This window comes from Bombus fervidus, chromosome 2 (assembly GCF_041682495.2).
Source record: "Bombus fervidus isolate BK054 chromosome 2, iyBomFerv1, whole genome shotgun sequence".
NCBI classification, from domain to species: Eukaryota; Metazoa; Arthropoda; class Insecta; order Hymenoptera; family Apidae; genus Bombus; species Bombus fervidus.
Window position 1 is genome coordinate 15,692,184 of NC_091518.1, and position 21,817 is coordinate 15,714,000.

The 21,817-nt window shown below is 41.1% G+C and overlaps 1 protein-coding gene across 4 annotated transcripts in view; it reads right to left on the reverse strand.

Moving 5' to 3' along the window:
* Nucleotides 1-21,817, reverse strand: part of LOC139994041 (uncharacterized) — a 303,249-nt gene that overhangs the window by 102,841 nt on the left and 178,591 nt on the right. For all 4 annotated transcript variants that reach the window (XM_072016334.1, XM_072016324.1, XM_072016315.1 and 1 more), the window contains exon 6: nucleotides 18,645-18,734. In XM_072016334.1, coding sequence (XP_071872435.1) covers nucleotides 18,645-18,734 — 90 coding nt within the window. The remainder of the gene's footprint in view (nucleotides 1-18,644; nucleotides 18,735-21,817) is intronic.

Consider the following 21,817-nt stretch of genomic DNA (forward strand, 5'->3'; position numbering starts at 1 on the left):
GCTTGCGAATTCCCGGGTTACCGGTGTTAATACACTTTTGACATGTAACACGTGTTATACAGTATACAATCCCTTTGATGATCGAATAGTAGGCTTGGGCTTATAAGGATGAAACTTTTCTAGTTTGGAAAGACCGGTTCGTTGATTACCTAAAGAAAAATTTCCTTCGATCAATTCCGCAAGAAAGAAATTTCCTACGATGTAGAAGATATATTTAAAGTTGTGTAACAAATTGAAAAATACTTTTTCGTTCGAAGCATCGATATAAAAAAAGTGGAACTTTAAAATTTCTTTAGTACGTATATATTAGGTCGTCCGAAAAGTTTCTTTCGTTTTATAAGGAAATAATAGACAACATAATGTTTTTTGTTTTATATTAGTTTATTGAATTATGCACAAACATAATAATAGAAATATAACGAAATGGATCGTGCATAAATTCAATAAAATAATATAAAACAGAAATTGTTGTTCATCTATTATCACCTTATGAAACGAAAGAAACTTTTCGGACAACCTGATAATGAAGCTTCATATTGCTGTTGCTTATGCTACGTGATACACACATTCACCCTCAAAATTATCCTAGAATATTTCATCTTTCTACAATTGAACTCCTTTGACATTCGTATCATTAAGTCTTCCTTATTGCTGAAAATCACGAAACGCGTCTCCAGAAACACGACATCAGTCTCCATAAACACGCAACTACCTGTTTCTGCATTAGCACAAACGATCACGTTCTTCCGGGCATTTCTCAGAAATAATGTTACGTATCCAAGCGTTTCCACGAAAAAGAAAAAAGTTTGGCTCACGAACACTGTCCAGATGCGATGTGCGAAAACGCTCGTGGTGCTCCTCGTGACATAGAGACGATGCCGACCTCCTTGGGCTGCAGGCAGTCCTAGAGCGTACCTTAACGTCTTCATCGAGCGGTGAAACCGCTCAGCGCTCGTAGTAGGCTCGGTAATCGATCGGTTATGGTAATCCGAGCGGCTGCGCCGGATCGTTAAAAAAGGTCGCGGCGAGCAGCGCGATCTTGCATTTCCTTGCTTCGAGAAATCACGTCGGCTAGCACCGTTCTCGATGTTTACGACACGATTAACCGTGCCCGTTTCTTCCCTCGGTCGCTTCCCGATTTTCTATGCAGCCTTCGGCGACCGTTCACGTATTTCCGTGGAAACGTGCGCCCATTTGCGTTCGCAGTCGTTCGCTAGGATTCAGAGAGGAAGGAGGAAGGTAGATGGACGTTTATCGAAGGAATTTTGCGTCCGGACAAAACCTCCGGAGGGTTGACGAGTAAGATGAAGCGAATTAGATTGGATAATGGAGAGAAGTTATGGGTTGGATGTTACGAGGTGAAAGCATATTGGTGAAGATCAAACTTTTGGGACACTGAGGTTCTCTCTTAATGAAAACCTTTTAGACCTGCTGTAATCCTTTAGAGTTTGAGGGAGGATTGAACCCTCTTAACCAATGAATTTATAAATCCTCCTTTTCTTCTTTCTAACGAAAATCGTTAAAACCATAGTTCAGAATCGTTTTTGGAGAATCTAACGATATTTCCCGAAGCATTTTTGTAGTGGTTCTTTGTAAAACAAAATTAAGAAATCGTCCTGAGTATAGGAACAAGCCATCGCAACGTGAAATTATTTTCCACCGAAAAAATCACTTTCACTACGACAGATTCTGTAACGATCGATCACGGTATCTGGCCGAACATGTCGGCGACCCCTGCGAAATGACTTCATCGCTTTCGATTCCCACGAAACAGACTAAAATGCCAGTTGCGCCCCTCCAAAACAATTCCCTCGGCAAGTTTCCCCCGATGGTACTCGAGGCCTACGAAATTCCAGCGCTTTCTACCCGACTTCGACGCCGTATCCCGAGATCGAGTTACAATAATAACCGTTCCACGACGACGGAGGCGCATATATCGTGGGCCGACGCGGCGTGGCGCGCATTCTGCCTCTACAAATCGTCGCTCGTCCATCATCATCGCATTACCCCCTCGATAAAGATTGAACGAACCGGGGCCGAGTACTCGGCTTTTAGCGTAAATCAAGCGTACTTATGCTCACGACGCGCGTCCACTCCACCTCGCGAGCCGCCGCCACGCCGACAGGAATCCGCTCGATCCGCTATCCTTTTCACATGCCGAGTAATAAGCAAGTCAGGGAGAATAACGAATAAACATAACGAAGATGAAGAAAACCAAGGAGAAGAAAATGATGACGATGATAATGAAGAAAGAAGGAGAAGAAGAAGAAGAAGAAGAAGAAGAAGAGTAGGAGAAGGAGATGCAAATGCAAAAAAGGGGTTGCAAGAGAAGGGAGCGTCGAGAAGATCGCGAGTAGCCGCGAGGCGGACGATGCGTACTGCCGCGACTCGTGAGAAAGATGAACGATAGTCGGATGGATACGTCAATACGCGTGCGCCATTAGCCGTGTTGCTTTTTGGATTTATTGCCGCCCCGTAGATCCCCGATTTCTAATTGCACGCTCGCGATTCATCTCCCCTCCCCCCTCCCCCACCTTCGTTCATTTTCTACCTCTCTATGGATCCACGTTTCTTTTTCATATAGCTCGCCAGTTCCCATCGCTATAACGCGAGTACACTGTGACTGTGAGCACGATCGATTTCTATTAAAATGAAAACGTCGAGCGCCGTGAAAAGGGGCTGCAGGGCGTAGCGGAACGTGTAATTCACCGACACCCGGTTGAATTATTGGCGTCGATCGAGCCAGATGCTCGCTGATCGCTCGCTAACAGAGAAAGATCTAGCCAAGAGAGAGGCTTCTTCCTCCTCTTCTTCGTCTTCTTCTTCGTACGTTTCTTCCTCTTCTTCTTCGTCTACTATTTCGTAGAACGAAGCAAAGTCGTGTCCCGTCGTTTCGACCGCGACCACGCTACGGATTAATACCTCGATGCGCTAGCGAGCCACTAATCGCTTAATTAGTCGCGCCTCGCCGTTGCTGCGGACGCGAGGATCCAGGCGCGTTACGATCGGAGTCGCGCGACTCTCGCTCGTCCATCGTAACTGGCGATCCACGCGCGCTACCAGGGATTCCTCAAGCGGCTCGGTTTAACGGTAATTTGAATAACCGAGCCAGGAAATCGATGTGCTTTCGCCAGAAAAAATCCATGGGATCTAGCGGATAGAATGTACGCGAGGTTTAATAAGTTGGTTTCTTTCAGCATCCTGGTGTTTTTTCCTTTTTTAAGCTCGATGGCGGATTCTTTGACGAGACGAATGTGCGCACGGGTTAACTAACGGTTAGAAATGCGCCGATATCGTTACTTCGAAGCGCGCTTAGGTAAGGTAATATAAAATCAATAAATAAATAAATTCATCAGCTAATATCGTACCTCTGCACGCTATGATTATAAGAAGACTGCGACTGTTTCTGCAATTTTATACCCTTAATTGAAGAAATGGAAATTAGACAAAGATTTGTTTTAACCGCAAAACCGTTTTACAAGCGTGAATCTGTTACTTGCTTCAATTAAAGTATGCTTTTGAATTGCCAAGCTATCCTTAATTAATCGAGTCATTTATATTTTAATACTACTTGTTGAACCTATTTATCTTGGAAGAGCACTATTTGAAGACGAAGAAGCCCATGATTTCAAGAAACAAATCAACGCAAGACCGATTGTTTGAAAGCTCCTTTCCTATTACATTCATCGCGACATAGAAAATCGCCTTCGATATTTTTCTCGAGACATCGTTATTATTCCTATTACCAATTCATCGACATTGCCATTCATGCGTCGTAACTTGAAAACGCACTCGAGTACAAATATTCAGTTTCATCGTGTCGAAGAAATTGATTTTAATTGAAGACGGACTAATAGACGGAGGAAACTAAACGGGGAGAAAGAGAAAGGAAGATCGTTTCCATTGGAAAGAGGGGGCTTCGCCTAAACACGCTGATAAGTAAAATTATCGCGGTGCTCGCGCGAGCGTGCGCTCAAGTTGACCCTGCGCTGGCTCTATCGGCCACGACTTGGCTGCGGATTAACACTCGTTAGCTCGCTCGAGAATCGCTATAATCGCTTAATTAGTCGTTGAACGGCACCAATACGCGCACCTCTCTCCGAATAATCGATTCCCCTGTACGTTTCTCATGGCAAATCGCGACGAAGATTTCACCACTCGCTAATGCCGATCCTGAATGCCAGATCTGCAATTATAATCACACCGCGACGGACAGGTAGCTTGGATCATGTTTCCTTCTATTCGCCCGATCGCTTCGACGGCCGAGTCGATGAATTTTGAAAATTGATAGGTGAAATTTGATTTCATACGGAGGATATTTCTATCCATCTTCTGTTTCTCCTTTCGTTTCTTTTTATCAGTTTTTTTCTTTTTTTTTTTTTAATCTAGAGGTTAGTTTTAAGAGTCTGTTGTTAAAAAGTTGGGATTAGACAAAAGGTTTGACTGGCTGGATTCTGGGATAGCAAATAAAGGATTTCTCCTTTTTAGTTCTGCTGTTGTACGATTGATTTCTTCTGTTCTTATGGTTTTCGGAAGTAACAGCCACTTTCACGCGATTGCCTGGAGCTCCAGGCGTCAGCTATTTGGACGCTGGAATCAGAAGAAGTCTAATCACAGATTAGTGGTCTAGAGAACGAGGGATTTCTCTCTGGATCGTTCGTTCGTCAAAGAAATCTAATCTAGGTCTATAATCTAAATACTAGATTATATATAAGATTATAGATATAGATTACATTAGTATTAAATTGTATATAGATTATGGATATTATATTTCTAAATAATCATCGAATCGAACAACGAATTTTCTCTTTTCGTTATTAAAAAAATCCAAATCTTGTAAAACATTCTGACGATCTGTTGGCAAACAAGCCTGCTAACGCAGACTCGGAATCCATGGAATCTTTGCAATTTTCTCGTGTTTTACACCATGCTAGGATTTTTCTAATACGTTCACGTTAAACGATTTCACGGAAATTGCTCGCGCGTATCCCCGGATCAGATTCGCGCGAGTAAGCGAACGTATTAAGCGTTGATTAATACCCAGGGGAACATCTTATTTGTGGAAAGTCTTCGCACAAAGGCCAACTCGTGTTCACTACTTAGGCCAGAATATTCGCGGTAATGCGATAAAAAACGCTCGACCCCTATTAACCTTCGATCTTTCACCTTTCGACAGACTATCGACTTCTGCGTACCGCTCGTCGATCATGCGCGACGTGCAAAGCACGAACGGCGCCTCGCAATGCCGCTTTTTCCGTGTTTCGTACACACGGAAATATGATACATCCTGTCGCTCGATGATTGCCTAGAAATTACCTCGCGGAAACTTTACCCGAAATTGATATTAATATAATTTTCGCGAACACTGCGTTTTTGTAGAATATTCTATCGTGGAAAGCGAATAAAACCAATCTTCGTCCACAGATCTAGTGAATGAGTATAGCCACAGTTTATCAGTGAAAGGGTTAAGATCCCACGGCCTTCGAGAGACTTTACAGTAGGCCCCGCACGCCAACAATGTACGCTTCGTAAGAAATAGAAAATCGTAAATAATAGCGATCGTGTATGTACCTTACACACGCAAACCTCATGTCCCAAAACGACTTCCATAAATCTTCTAGCCCCTCTAAAAAGAAAAAGAAAAAAAAGAAAAGAACGCTGTACCACTGTATCACTGTACCAGAATCCCAATTCTTATCAAGTCAGTTTCCCCAGCGAACTGGCAATTTTCTATCGAAACTTTCCATTGGTTTCCAACGTGGAACACATTCTAACGGCTGACCCCTTCGCGCATCGCGACGCCAAAATGACGCGGGACCACGCCCTGTCTTTATCCGATCGTTCTGGATGGATTTGTTGGGAACGCGTTACCGAGTGACTCGTTAAACGCGTAACGATCGGTGCACGCAACGACTAAAACAGCGAGAAGAAAAACTGCGATGAACGGAAAAGAAAGACGAAATACGAAGAACCTGGGAAACTCGAGGATATCATTAACTTTGACGAAACGAACGGTAGGAAGATGAAAACCCGCGGAAAGGAGAGGCAATTTGCTGGAAGGTTCGCGGCGCGAGATGAAATTGTGGGCGGCAGCCGTTTGAAACATTAGACTTAGGAAGAAGTAATTTGTCGACGACCTGGATAGCTCAATCGGCCGGGTCAATCGTCCGGCAAATCGAGGATCCGGATTCGAATTCCTTCTTAACCAATCGATTCCTGGATCTCTCGCGATTCTTAGAAATCCGATCGACCATCAAGACGAGCACTACTTTTTCCATTTTGTAATTTCAAGTTTCTTTGAAGATGGATCAATTGAGTGCTGAAAATTCTAATCTTTCTATAAAGCGATGATTCTTTGAAAAGAGCATCGATGTTAATTAAAGCTGATATTCGAAACGGACTGGAAGATTTCAAATGCGATAAAATCCATAATGAACAATATCTAAATACGAAGAGTACGGAGAAAGAACGCGACAAGTCACATTTTCTATTATAGTCATATTTTACAAAGCAGTGGCTTAAAATTCTTAACCCTGTTAAAATTTGTAGTCCTTTTATTCTGAAATATTCTCTTTCAGTCACGAGGTGAAAATAAAATTTAAAAATACCCTGAGATCTTCACATACAAAAATCCTTGATAAATCGAACTTTGTTGAATTAAACTGATCGAACACCGCTAGAATTTGCCAATCTCCATTTTAACAAGAGTAAGTAGTTCAACGATATATCAGCGTGGTTTATTTATAGATATATGTACGTAACGTAGTCTCAATTAAGAGCGAATTCCAGCGAATCGTCGCGTCGCAGGAGACGCGAAAAGATAAGAAGCGAAGGAAGGCAAAGATCAAAGAAGAAGAAGCGACTGGAGACGAGTTCGCACGGGTCGAGCGTGTGCCACTAGGAGCATGGCGGAAAACTTTCTCAGAAATCCTCATCTCGATCTCGTCTGAAAGTATTCCATACGTTCATACGTACATAGACGCTTGTTCGGTCGCTCGCCAGTGTGGTCTAGAATGCGCGCGGCGAGTTCGTGCGTGGCTAATACGCTCGATCCAATCGGCCGGGTGATAACCATAATCACGTAGCAGCTTGGTGTACCGAACGTGTCCGTACAGACTGCGTGGATCGCGCCTCTGACGATCTTGGGCTTCGTGCTTGATACCAGGTTCTGTCCATCCTATATGGCTTTTGTTTGAGAAACTCGTCAGAATTAGTTTTGTGATTAGTTTCTCTGTACGCAGTACTATGAGAATATTGACTCGAGATTTTATTGCTCTTGTTGCAAACACTAAAGAAATACGTTGTAAATTTCAATAATATTGGTATTTCCATATGACCGCAAAACCTTAATACTAGAAAAACGAGATGTATATAAAACAAAATAGAAAGATGTTTCATTGAAAAAAAAAAGGATATGCAAGGCTGTATATACTTCAAGCATTAACAAAAATCCAAATTAACGTTTCGAGTCCAGAGATAATTAGATTCCTATCAAATTCTGTCTTTCGTATCTCCAACTCTATTCATTTCTATTCCAAGCAATGCTTCGATATATTTATTCCGCGTTATTATCTCTTACTGAAAGAAAATGTACATAGATGCTAGGATATTGGAAAGCCAAGATCGGAGCAATGGAAGAGACGCAGCTTGAATGAAACGAACGAAGACCCGCCTTTCTCCGTTTCCTCGAGAGTTCGCCAGCTTTTTCGCATTCAGACGTCCCGTTCTTAGTCGTTGCTATCGACGTAGCCCCTGTGGCGGGTCTCACGCCCGCGCGATCCTCGTTATTTACGAGTAGAAACGGAGGGTCGAGGGCGGACCAGACTGTCCGACGCAGAATGGGATCAAACTACTAATTGGTGAGCGAATTTTAATCGGAGAACGCGCCACTCTCGACGCAGAGCAAGGCGCCTCAATGGATTCAACTATGGGAAAGCGCGTGTTCTACATTTCGTATACATATAACAGCATATATGGGATTTCCACTTGTGATAGCTGATGCTTTTTGTTCCGCTTTGTTAAAACAATCGAGAATAGGAGAAGTTGTGTGAACATTTCTTTTGGTTTCCAGTGGATATTTGAATGATTAATGATTCGTAATAATGTTCTGCTATGAGAAATCATTACTATTATTTGAGAACCGAAATGATAAAGATTACAGATCTTATAGAAGACAGGATAGATCTTAATAATAGCGATGAGAATGAATTTTTGCAAATTTCTTCGTATTCCTATCGATGAAACGAACTGTTTATCGTTCCGTACGCCATTAAATTTTATGATTTCTTCAAAGTTACTTACACTTTCGATTTTACGGAGTATTGCTCCATTCACTGATTTCAATTTCACTTGAAAGCTCCTATATAGAAGCCTTTGACGTCAGTGTGGAAAAAAGATTGCCTGTCGAACGATGGAAAGAGCAGTTCGACGTTGGAGATTTTCAATCTTCTCGAAACACCGGCAGACGGTCGATTATTTTTCAGGCATGGCCACGATTTTCCGAGGAAACGAGATCGCTCTGGCGTTTCGAGGAACTGCTCGTTCCAGAAGCGAAGATCAGTGATAAGAGCAACCGATAACGGGTCTTCGGCGGGTGGGCGTACATTGCGCTCGTAGCAGCGATCGAAAGTATCTCTTGCAGTTATATTGATCGTCGATCGAGAGTCGGATCGTGGCTGCTCGATATTCCACTCTCCGAGCGACTTACTGAAGTAGAAAGAAAAACGATATCGGAGGCGTAACGGAAAAATTCCTCGAAGGAGGATCGAAGAAAAATATCGCAATGAGGAGAACGAAGACGATGTAGTCGATTTTCTGAGACGTTGGAAACGCAATGATGTATTTAAATAATAAACACTTCAAACAAAATATAACTTTATAAAATATAATTTCTCTATAAGACACAATGTTTGCACTACAATTTTATTGAAAAATATGACGTTGCAATCATAACGATGTAAAAGCTTCCAGTCATGACATATTGATATGTACATTGAAAACGAAATCTTAGAAACGAGTACAAGTAAAACAGAACAAAGTAAAGTTTCCAAACAAACTAACCAATGCTCGTTCGTATGCTCCCGCTTATCGGCGCAATTAACGCTGCGAATAAGTCATTGCGAGGTAATCGAGCTTCGAGAGTTGTCGCGACGCGAAGATCCGATAGTCAGATAATTATCCAGCTGGCTGGAGATACCACGATGGTATCGATATCGATTCGAACGTTCCAATCGTCGGAACTCGTTCCATCTGTTTTTGCACTTTGTGTGTCATTGAAATGCTTTGGAGCGTAGTTGGGTGTACCACCCGAGCCGAAGCTTGATTTAAGATCCTTTGGCTGCGTTTCAACGACTCTTGAACTACGAGGTTGTAAGTAGATGTTAAAGCGCATGGAAAGATTCAGAAGTAAGAATGGAATTGGGTTTAGGATAGTGGAAATTGTTTCGTAGTGTTGCTTGACTTTTTCGTACAACTGAATTATTCTAATTAATTAGAACAACGCTATATACTGCTAAATTCCAATATAAGAGGATTCCCATTTTTTTGTACGCAATACCTGGTTTCCAGAATTGAACAGAATTTATTGTTTCCAAAAAATTATACGATGACACGATACACGATATACCAGCCGTTCAGAAGCAACGATAAAACTGAAAAGAATGTAGAAACACCGAAGCTAATGAATTTGATATCTGAAATATTCATATCCCACTTAAATAACCGATATTCGCATTGTTATGGTACATACAATATTCTTGATTATATAAAAGAGAAAAGCAGATACCAACTTAATGGCGAATCGTATCTTGTATTGTATTTCTTTGCCACAGTTCAATTACCATAACTTAAATGTACACGAATGCAAGGCGATATACCAATAAGAAGAATCATTACAGAAGTATGACAACGAAATGGAAGAGCAGTCGTAACCGGTACCAGATTAGAAACCCGACAGAAAGGAATTTATACTCGATCGTTTCACCTCCGTCACGCTCGATCCGCGATCAACGTGCTTCCGATCGTGGGTCAGCTGCGTCCTTTCAATTTATTAACCCGACATGAATCGTTCGCGGACGCTAATTGCACCGGCTGATACCAAAGCGTCGCGCTGCGCTGCGCCGTGCCGGCAACCAGCAAACGTTTGCCACGCAAACGCGGCGTGTCTCGCCGGGACGCACGTAGCAATTACGTCGCGCGGATTATTCGTCGCCAACCAGCTCGTAAACGTCCAACGCGGAAACTGATTCCCGACTGCAGCTTGGAGAAAATCGAAAAAGTGATTCGAGAATTTACGACAGTGTGCGGCTACGATGATGCGTGGAGATGGCGAATATAAGTAGCGTGCTATTCGTTTGAATTGTTTAGATAAGTTACTTGGTTTTTGGAGTAGTTGCGACGCTACGATGCTAATTAAGAATTAAAAAATGCATTTATAATAAGAGTTAAATAGATTTCTTTGAGAGCAATCTATATGTCAATGACTCACAATGTCTTTGCCAATGTTAACAAAGGAGAGAGATGTTAGTCATTGAACCAAGCATCGAAAGTGCACGTTTATATTTGCGTACTTACACGAACGGGCCACCAGTACCGTAATGTATATTTCTTGGAACACTCGTGATCTTAAAGATAGACATCTCATCAGCTGATCGCGAATGTTTACGACCACGGTCGCTGACCCTAGGACCGGTTATTCATTTCACGCTATTCTCCAAGCATATGTATTTAAAGAAATCAATTCTGCGAATTGGCTAGTATAGGCGTTAAAAAGTCAATATTTAAAAATCTCTTGCCGCCATAGATATTTAGTGAAAAAACGTGGGAAACACCCAAGGTGTGAAGACTAGTGACAAGAAAAGAATTTGCATTATAATATTTCCTGAAATGATCAAAAAGTAAAAAATACGATAAATGTAAAATAAGAATTTCCAATGAATAAAATCGTTGAAATTATAAAATTTAGAAATTAAAATGAGATTTCTATGTAGAATATGTATTATTGATATAGAAGCTGTCTCATTAGGCAGTTCCAGGCTGACGATTTCATCTTTCATCTCGCCGCCGATTAGAGAGATCAGCCGGCCGACAATAAGTCCCGTAACGAGGCAATAAGACGATCGCCATGGCCGTGATCGTCTGATTAATAGAATCCTCGATCGCACGATAATTCGCCGTTTGATTAATTCACCGATTATTCTGCGATCGTTTCGCTACAAAACACCAGGTTCGATCCGATTGATCGGCGCGCTGTATCACGCCACTGATTGATCAGATAATAATTTCTCGAGCGTTTAGAGAGGTCGAGCCACTCGAGAGTTCGACGCCTCTCGACGCTTCCTCGAGAAACGTGAATAATTGAACGAAAGCGCGTATACGACAACGCGTGATTAATTAGGCGATAGTTCTATGTTTCAGTAACCATGACGGGGTCAGTTTGAATTCAAGGATCAGGTGATTGAATAAGGTTCGATATAAGATTCGATGAAGTCTATTCAGAGACCGTTTTCATACCACCGAAGAAGTAGAAATAAGATTTGTATTTTACTAACTAGGATGTCTGATCGAGTAAATGATTATGATCGATACAGCTTCATCATACTGAAACTTTCGAAACACCATTTTAAACGTCTTAATGGTTCTAGAATAAAAACAGACGATCGATTTAATTTAAGAAAAATTGTAGAAGATAATATTCCATAGAAATATGTCAAAATAAAGAACTAACAATAGACGATTCTTTATAAAACAAGTGTCAAACAAACGTAATCGTATCAAAACTTATATTGTTGTTTCAAACCCTTCGGAACTTGCCACTTGCAACTGTTAATCTTCAAAATTCACGTTTCCATCTTTACCATTTCATCCTTCTTCACTCTGTTACTTCCTAAAATTATGGATCATCGATCAAAAATTTAATTTTAAGCAGATGATAAAATTGCAACTTTCTCGATCCGCGGTTCCCGTAGAAGCAATTAACAGCGTAGAAAATCCACGCGACGAATAATAGCGGTCGATACGGGCGAGGCGCATCGATCGTCTGGCGAAGAATTATCGATTGGCCTCGGCGAAATCTTAGCCTGACAACGACTTGGGATCTGGGTCGTACCCTGAATTCTGGCTGCGTGCACGATCCGAGAGCTTTTGCTCTGCGCGTAATTGCTCACGTTGCCGAAGCGTGCGCCACCTAAAACGACGCCCGAATCCGTGTGATTATCGAGTATCGAAAATTACAATGTTTCGTTTCTGTCGTGCATTTACCGGTTTTAATCTTAAGCCTATTATTCCGCGATTGGGCTCCGTCTTTTCGCTTCTTCTTGGTTTTTTCGATTGGTATAAGTACGACGGTGCGATGTATTTTCGGGCCGAGTTCTTCGACTTTTTGCACGATGATTTTCTAACTAGTAATCTTAACGAATTGACAAATGAGCTGTAGGTTATAGATCTTGGCTATACTGATTATTATTACAATTTCACATCGAGTAGAAGAATCAAACAGTTTGATCAGTATTTATAATTATAAACAAATTGATTGTTATATTTAATACGAAATTACAGAATTGTACTTGTTCTATTGCCAAACTTGTTAATATTACGTAAGATAGTTTATCAACACTAGCAGCTCGTAATTTATGTGTTTCCTTACAAATCTTTGCTAGTAATATATTTCACGAATATTTGTCGCGATTATAGAATACTCTTCAATCTCTTGTGTCTACATTCTGTGATTAAGTCCTTGATTTTAATTTCAAGACATTAATTGAGTGACTCGTTGTTAACAAATAACGGTGTTAATTTAATGATTCATTCTAAACTTTTCTAATATTTGTCATAATCAAACATCGCAAAGAGCTTCCCATATATCTTCGATTAAAAAGTGCATTCGTATCCAATAATAAATTGACCGGTAACGAGCCACAACTAATAACGAACAGGCCGTGAAAAGGTCTTTAATTATCGCTATCCATGGTCAGTACAATGAACAAAGTACCGCAAACCGCGCATAGGTAATTAGTCTAATGCTCGTTTGTTGCATAAAAGCGGTCATTATCATAACTCGTCGTTATCCGCAAAGGGAACGTAAATTTTCGTCGATCCCCACGTCTGATAAATTATCGCGACCAGCAGATTTTTTCGAAGGTGGTGCGGACTATGTGGTTCACCCACGCGAGATGCCACGAAGACTTGACTGAGAGATACCAGGAATGTCTTTCGGTACGATTCATTCTGGTTAGCGTTGCGAGGCGAAACATTCCATTGAACAGTCGCGGTTTGATCGCACAGAGGATGATTAACACGAGACATCGTACTATACATTCATCATTTTCTTTACCGCGAACTTTTTCATTGAAAGAAAAGGAATTTTAGATTGAATATAATTCTCAAGTATAATAAGTTTATTTCCCAAAGCGTAAAGAATATTTGGAGACCGAGAAAACCGTGGAATTAATACTTTTGTCGATTTTACTTTGCAATGGAGGAAAAATAATCACAATATCATCCTTTACGTTATATTTCATAATTAAATGCATATTAAATCTAATTTTATTCAACCTAAAATAATAAAATAAAAAATGTTGCTCTCTACTGTCTCTGAATTCGAAGCAGCGATAGCGGAAGCCATTCTCCAGGAAAAGGTAGGACCAGGTCTGCTCCACTAGTTCGAGCACGGATCAAGCTAAATCATCTAATTCATGCTCGAGCACACGAGCGCGTAATTTAGCCGAAGGAGCTTACACGTGAAAGCGATCGGCTCTTCACGCTCGCTCGTTCGACAATAAAGATGTTTGCGAAGCCGTTGACCCGGCGACTTCGATAATCTTCCGACGAACCCCGCTCTGCATGATATTCTATCGCTACTCGAAAAGTTCACGGATAACCAACAACCTAGCACACGCCTGAGACTTATATACTTTCGGTAGAACAGTGAAACAGGCCTGATAATTACCTTTTACCAAGAATATATTAATAAAGATCTTTGTTCCAAGCTATTAATTACTTTATCGTTCTCGTACCTACACTATCGTTTATATATATTACGATATACATATTTATACATATATATTAGGTTGTTCGAAAAGTGTCTTTCTTTTACAGACACGTCTTTTACAACGTCGCATCTTTATACAAACTTAATACCTAATCTGTCGAATGTTGTGACCTTTATCTTGATAAAACAAAATGGATCAAACGTAATTCGATAAAATAATGTAAAACAGAAAATGTTGTGCTCCCATTATTTCTTTATAAAACGAAAGAAACTTTTCGGACTACCTAACATGTTCAACCATATGAACGAAACTAGAATTCGAAACTATACACGATGTAGCAGATAACTGAAACGAAACGCGAAGGCGGCATTAATCGGCGTAATATTTTTATCTTTCTTAATTCGTTACACGATTACCACCGATATTAAAACATTCGGCGCCGCCCACCTCCAATTATCCCTACCAATTTCTATCCAATCACTTAACTTCGTATTTCTTATCGCTATTACTACACCCCTCCAACACCTTTTCTCATCGTCGATTTGCTCATCGTTGAACGGCAGACCGTGCGATCGACGCGAATTTAACATGAATTATCTGTCCAGATTTCTCCCGCAACGAGATGTAATTTTCAAACGGCATCCCTAATTGAACAGGAAACGGCAACTAAATACTAATAACTCGACGGAGAGTTTAGACGGTTGATTCGATTTAATCGCGCGACCGAAGACTGTATTTTACCCGAGTGGTGGAAATCAGAGCGAACGAAGGCGTGTTAAAGGCGTGTTAAAGGCGCGTTTCGCGATCCTTCGAACGCCTCCGAGCGAGGAAACGTTCTTCGGACATACGAAAGTGTTCAGACACTTTACATGGAACATTTTTATAAATATATTGAACGTGTATACAATTTTTAACGACTTAATTAACAGTGTAACGAACCGCGACTATGGCAGGAACAGCGAATACAGGAATACTTTCGCAAACACGTGTAGATTGGACGAGCGCGGTCAACTTTCAAGACACGAAACGCCGATCGATTCTTTCTGTCCGGCCTCGTAATCCATCGCAGCCGGCTTCTTCTTTTTCTCGCTAGATCCGCCTCTTTTGGACAAGCGCACGCGTTCTCAACTAGCTAATCGGCGACAAAGCGACTGTTGCTTTGCCAACTATGGGATTACAGTTAACTACTTTAGGTTCCCTCGGCTATTGGTTGAGAAAAGCTCACGGGGAACGATGTGCTCACACGTGCGCTTAGTTTTCGAATTATTTCGCGATTGTTCGTAGTTCGTCGTAGCAAATAAGCTCTGGAAGTTAAAATTGCCTCTCGCGATCGTCAAACGTTCTGGCACTGTCTCATGATTCGAAAACCTCTTAGATTGTTTAATTTATGATGTATTGTAATCTGGTGTTTTAATTTGGATTGAATGAAAAGTATTGTTCTAGATCTATGCGAAGACTAATCTCATGATTAATACAAAATATCTAGAACTGGAGCATGTATCAATTAATCGAGTATTCAATTACGATATACTATTAATCAAACTTTTCACTCATCAATTTTAATGTTTTACTCGTCCTACAAGAATATAAGAAAAATTGTATGGTATATTTTCAATGCTAGAATACGTTCAACTATACAGCTGTCTTTGTTACCAAAAATAGACACGAATGTAGATATTCCTAGTTTATAGCTGCGTCTAACGATCGGATGTAATAACAGCCAGGCAAGGCATATAATGGGATAATGGGGAAGATAATGGCATGTAACCGAGCGATAATTTTTGCACGAGAACGAGGAAGCGTGCGAATCTTGTCGTAGGATGACAAATAAGTCGTGCGAAATCTGTGTACGCGGGAAATGCTCGCGTTTAATTAACTGAGAAGACTCGATTAAAGAAAAACAGATACCTACGAGTGATGAGATGCCGGTAGGATATACAGGTATCGGAGTTGAGATTTTTAGCAAGAAACACTCGTAATTGACATAAAGTTGATTAATTGTACAATTATTCGGGTAGCAACAAAGAACAAAGGTGTGTTTTCACAGAGGGTTAAAAAATAAGTGCGTAATCTATTGTACCGACAGACTATTTACATTGCCTTAACGGGAAATTCGCAGATAATTTAAGAGTATTATGAGCATCCTTTAATCGTGATAATTCAAGAACAATGGAATATAAGAATATCTTAATTCAAGGTTAAGTATCAAAGAAACGTATCCCGGAGTGCAAAATTCATGAATTTCGTGTCTTTAAGTCTTCCATAGGTAGAAGATTTATGATCACTGTTCTTAAAAATATAGAGAGATTCGTCTTACAATTTGCTGCATGATACTTCATATCTGCGAATAGACTACAGAACAGATGCGTGAAGAGTAGTCAATTTAATTTAGAGACTAAAAGGCATAAAATCGCTTTTCCTTTCACTCGTTCGCGGATTTTTGGGCCACCTTGTCTTTTACTTTCTACGCTAACGGCGACAGTGTAATTGTTCGTGCGTTTAAAAAATTCACCACCGGTTGAATACGTAGCTTCGTTTTTACTACAGCATTCGCAGACCGATTAATAACACGGTAAAACGTTCCTGCGAACGATGGAAGATTACAGGCTTAGGATTCCCAACGATCAGAAAACAAACTAGCAAACAACTGTTTCTTCGATATGAGTCACGTCATGCTGTACACACAATATACTTTGAAAAACTAATATAGCGAAGGATATTTTTTTTGCAAATGCAACGAGCATTCGGATCTCAATGAAATTTCTCGGCTCCTACGAAGAAACGCAAAACTCGTTCTCAGAAGGAACACAGAAACCGTTTCACGGGCGTTTCGTTAAAATTGAATTCCACAGCGACTTCCGCTTTGTGTTCTTCTCCGTCCTCCTCTCTGTCTTGAGAAGACGAGTGTCCCTTTTTCATTTTGTTTGCCGTTTAACACGCGCGTCGATGAAAACGGCCATGGAACGAGGAGACACAATCGGTTGCGGAATTACAGGTTTCGCCGACAAGAAACAGGAAACGCTTTTACATAGAAAGAAGAGACAAAATGGCGAAGGAGGCATCTACAAAGAGAAAGCGGATGCTCGAGTGAAGAAAAAAAAAAGAAAGAAAGAAAAAAAGGAGGCATCGCTGTGATATTTTCAGTAAAAGACGATGGAACTGAGAGAGGAGAGATTCGATCCGCGGGACGTTTAATAAAGATCACGAGAAAGTACAGTTACGCTGTTTTAGTCGCATTAGCAGACGATTCCTACGATTCTCTACTCTTTAACAACGAGATATTGGAAACGCTTCGTGGAGAATGTCGGAGCGAGGGAACGTTGGAATGCGAGGAAATTATGCGTTCCAAAAGAGGAAGGGAATGGATGCGCACACGTGAAATGGTTCGGAATCGTTGCATGCGTGGAAAGTCAATATCGAAATCGAGAGCGCGCATAAACGAGTAGAGAATGATTTTTAAACCTAAACGAAAGGATGGACGCTTTCGTGTGTGATTACTTCGAACGTTCGTCGACGATTTCATGCAATTAGGAGATCATAGTTAGCCCCAATATTCAGCTTATATATTAGCTTTCCAAGCTAGAGGATAATCGATTTACACAAAATGAAAAATACACTGCACCCACCCTCTTTTCCTATCCGAATTACCCTCATAAATTAAAAAAGAACCTGTCAAGATCCCCTGAAAGAATGAAACACTCATCACCCTCGTATCTGATCCTCTTTAAAAACCCCCTCTTCATAAAAAGACGACCCTTCCCTCGCAAACGACGCAACGAAGCGTCCCACCCCAAGTAAGTCAACTTCCTCTCGAAAAGTCAGCGTATATCTGGCCTCTCTGCTCCGACCCACATATTTCCTTCGTCACACAATGCCGTCCTTTCAGGAAACCCTGCACGGACACCTTTATTCCCTGGTCGGTTAATCGTTGACAAAGTACCGCCGCGGGAATACAGTTAGACTTCCGCGAGAGAGCCTCGAGGAAAGGACAAACAGGACGCGCAAAGAAAGGAAGAACGTGCCGTAGAAAGAGGAAAAGAGGGGAAAAAAGAAAGGGAAGGACGTGGTAACGCGGCGATAAGCAACGGAGAGAAGCGTCCTCAAGCACGTAAATAGACACGGTTGCCGAGGATGCGGAGGCGTGTGAACCGGGCTTTACAGGCCCACGTGGCGGTGGGTGTGCCCTGGCTTCCGCATACTCCTTCGCGGTCAACGCGAGTTATCTTCTCGCGAAGACAGCGTGTCGCGAGCCTCGCTTAATGGAAATTTTAATGACCAAGCCGGCCAGAGATTTGTGTTAGAATTATGGAGAATTTGAAAGACAGAAGGCGATGCTTGTTTATGAGTCGGGATAGTAATTTGGGGCAAACGTGGAATGTATGTAGTAACATTAATGACAAGGATGTAATTCTTTAGTAGTTGTTTGATAGTAATTGTTTTATAATTTACTTTTCGGTAATGGTGTCTGTGAAGAATCGTAATTAAATTCTTCCCATATATTTTTCTCTCTCTTTTCTTTTTTTTTTTTTTTCTTATTTACCAGCCAAAGGATATTGAAATTAATTTGACAAATTAATAAAAAAAAGCAAAGGAGGGAGAAAGAATAACACTTTCGTATCGAAGAGTATCATAAAAAGGTAAATCTGTAAAACTTACCAGGAAGCGTGAGGCCGCACGTGAGAACATGTTCGGGTATGTCGTGAATGGTCCTGGGCGCTACCACGTCGTCCACTCTCTTTTTCGTTCCTGAAACAGGAGACAACAGGGATCTCGTTACTCCCGCATCCTTTACGAATCCGATCTCCCAAGGCTCGCGTTTGTATCTCAATCGACGAGCGGAATCGTACACCAGCAGATTTTGGTAATCTGATATAATGCTACGTATACGGGAGGTTTTGCGTAAAGTGTCCCTTCTGGTGACAGTTGCACAAATATGACCGCGATCCATCCGTGAAAGGATATCGAATAACTTTCTCAACCCCGATTCAAAAACCGGAGGAAGTGTTTCAGCCGTGCGCTGCTCCCAATGCCAACTGACCTATCGCAAAACTCGTACGAACACCACCGATTCGTTTCGCGTGCCCAGGCTCGTATACCTTCGCCTGTCTGCCTGACAAATTCGTACAAATTGGAGGACAGGGGCGGAAATTGTCGTACCGGAGGTTCTACGGTTTCACTTTTGCTTCGGACCTTGGAATTTAAGTAGTGACGTAATATTAAATTATTAATTGTTACATAATACTTTCTCTCTCGCGCAAATGTTATACGTTATAACTGTTGACATATCGGGTTGCCAATTAAGCCAACTTTTGTCAATACTACCTAATGACAAAATCCGCAATCACTTAGTTGCCAATCCAATAGTCGGTATTCGATGATAGAACGTCAAGTTAATTAATTATTAAATTTTTTCAAACAAATTTAATCGTTCTGAAGAATCAGATAAATATCTCTAAAAATGACTTCTAGCATGCACTGCCGTAGGAGGCCCTTGGTTTCGAAATCCGTAGATCCCGAATTCAGAAATTATTGGCGTCCCGAAAGCAAATGCCGGAATCTTAGATTTATCGTGCCATGCATCACACGCACAAACTTCTCCATTTCGCAACGAATAACGTTGTCCATTTAAGGACATGTCCCACACTTACGCGTAATTTCCACTACAAGTATTTGCTTATTTGACTTCGAGCCTCTGCTAATCTCACCTTTTAACCCGCAGGTGTCATCTTCGACTGGCGATCGAACGATCGAAGGTGAACGTCTCGATACGCGTACCTTTTCACCTTCGAATGATCGTTCCACCAGTCGGGATGCACTTTCTATCGCGCGACGTGGACAAATTAATTGCAGGCAATTAAGACGACCGCGCCGCGGCCACGGTTTATGGTTTATTGTGGCTCGCTCCGCGGCTAAACATCATGCTGCAAAAATCCCCTACGAAAGTACCGCTACGCCGCGCGGCGAGATTCGAATCGCGGAATAGGAACGCGCCGCGCCAGCCGAACCAAACGAACATCGTGTCGATGATTTAAGCATCGTGAAATTGTTTATGGACCGGCGAATTACTATTGAATTTCGATGCTGGTATTTTATTGTGCTTTCGTGATCATGCAGCCGATAAATTCGTTTTGGAAGGGGAAGGTTCTGATCTTTCGTTATCTATCGGATATTCGATTCGAGAATTTTTAGATGAGTCCTGCAGAAATTGTGGAGTAAATTAGATGTGATTTTTTTTTCTTAGTTAATTCCTTGCCTGTATATTTGAATACGAATTCTGTGTTTTCTGAATGTTTCTGGTGTTAGAAAGAGATACGGATCTATGTAATTACGTATTTGCTTTTAATGTCTTTGCGTCGATGTAAATTGCGACACCGAGACATTGATTGCGCATTTTATTAATGCAGAATATATGTATAAGTAGATAGTCTTGGTTTACATAACGGGATAAAAACAGAAATTCTAAAAGCCTTTCTACTAAATTTTTCATTAGTCTCGGTCATAAGCTTAATCGATAAAAATTCAAGTTGCGAGAAGAATCAAATTTTACATGTTACAAGTTAGCCGTCGACAAAGTTAAAGAGCTTTTTTCTTTGAAAAACTTTCCACGATGATACATTACCGAGTTCTACGATACAAAGACGCAGAGAACGAAGATGTAACCAAGACCTAAGGTTCTTCAATATCAAATCAGTTATACACTTCCTGTGAGTCTTTTAATCTCACGTTTCGTACGATTGCGAAACGACCACGCAAATTTCAACGGTCAAACACTTTATGCGGAGGCGTTAATTGCGCGATAACAAGGCTGTACAGTTTCGCAAGACAATGAAGCCACTGCATCATAGTTATGGGAGAGCTTGAACTAGGGCTCGTGAACAAAGAGGGCAAACATCGACGATAAGGGGTGAAGGAATCGCTTCTTTTATCACCCACTTATCACTGTCGTTTTCATGGAACTCGTCGATCATTATTACTAACTGTCTCGTGAAATCGGCTCTTTTTTCTCTTGTTTATCTCCCTTGTTATGGAAAGAATCAGGGAGTGGACTGATGAATGAGCGGAAAGATCGGTGAAAAATGAAAGATTAGAGAAAAATATAAAAGTGAAAAGAATGAAAAAAGTAGAAAAAGATCCGAGGATGATGGTTATTATTATTACTGCGAACTTATGCAAATCCGTTCATTTGTACATTTTTCGATTTTTAAATTTTCTACAATAAATTAGGTTTGAAGAAGAGAAAGAGAGAACAGAATGGGAAGGCCGAAAATATAAATTAATACAAATCTGCATTGAATTGTCAGAAGAATATTACATTGGACAATTAAAATCAGTAGAATTTACGAGACTCTTCGAATATCAAGAACACGTCGATGAATCCTTTCGCTCAGCCTTAGAGTAACGCAGAAGCAGCGTGAAGCGATCAAGATCATAAAACTGAAAGTCGCGAAACGATGGAAAAATTGGCAAGCTCGTAAGACGATCGAGGATGAAAGTGAAATAGAAAACAAGCCCGGGAAAAGAGAAAGGGCGAGAAAACCAGGTGCACGCGATTTCGATGATCGAGACTGTTGAACGCGATACGAACGTCATTTCTTTCACGTCGATCCGACATGTCGTTGATTAGTGGCTGCTACAACGTCTTAATTTATTCCGAGACACCGATCGTCCGTTGCTCGTTTGAACAAACGAACATCGCTGTTTCTCACTCTGAAATCGCATTAAGACGTGTTTGCAATTTGCAATTGGAGAGTTTCATAATGATTGTAGTTAAAAGTGTTGAGCGAACGATTGTCGAGAAGATGCGGAGGGTCTTTGATTGTACTTACATA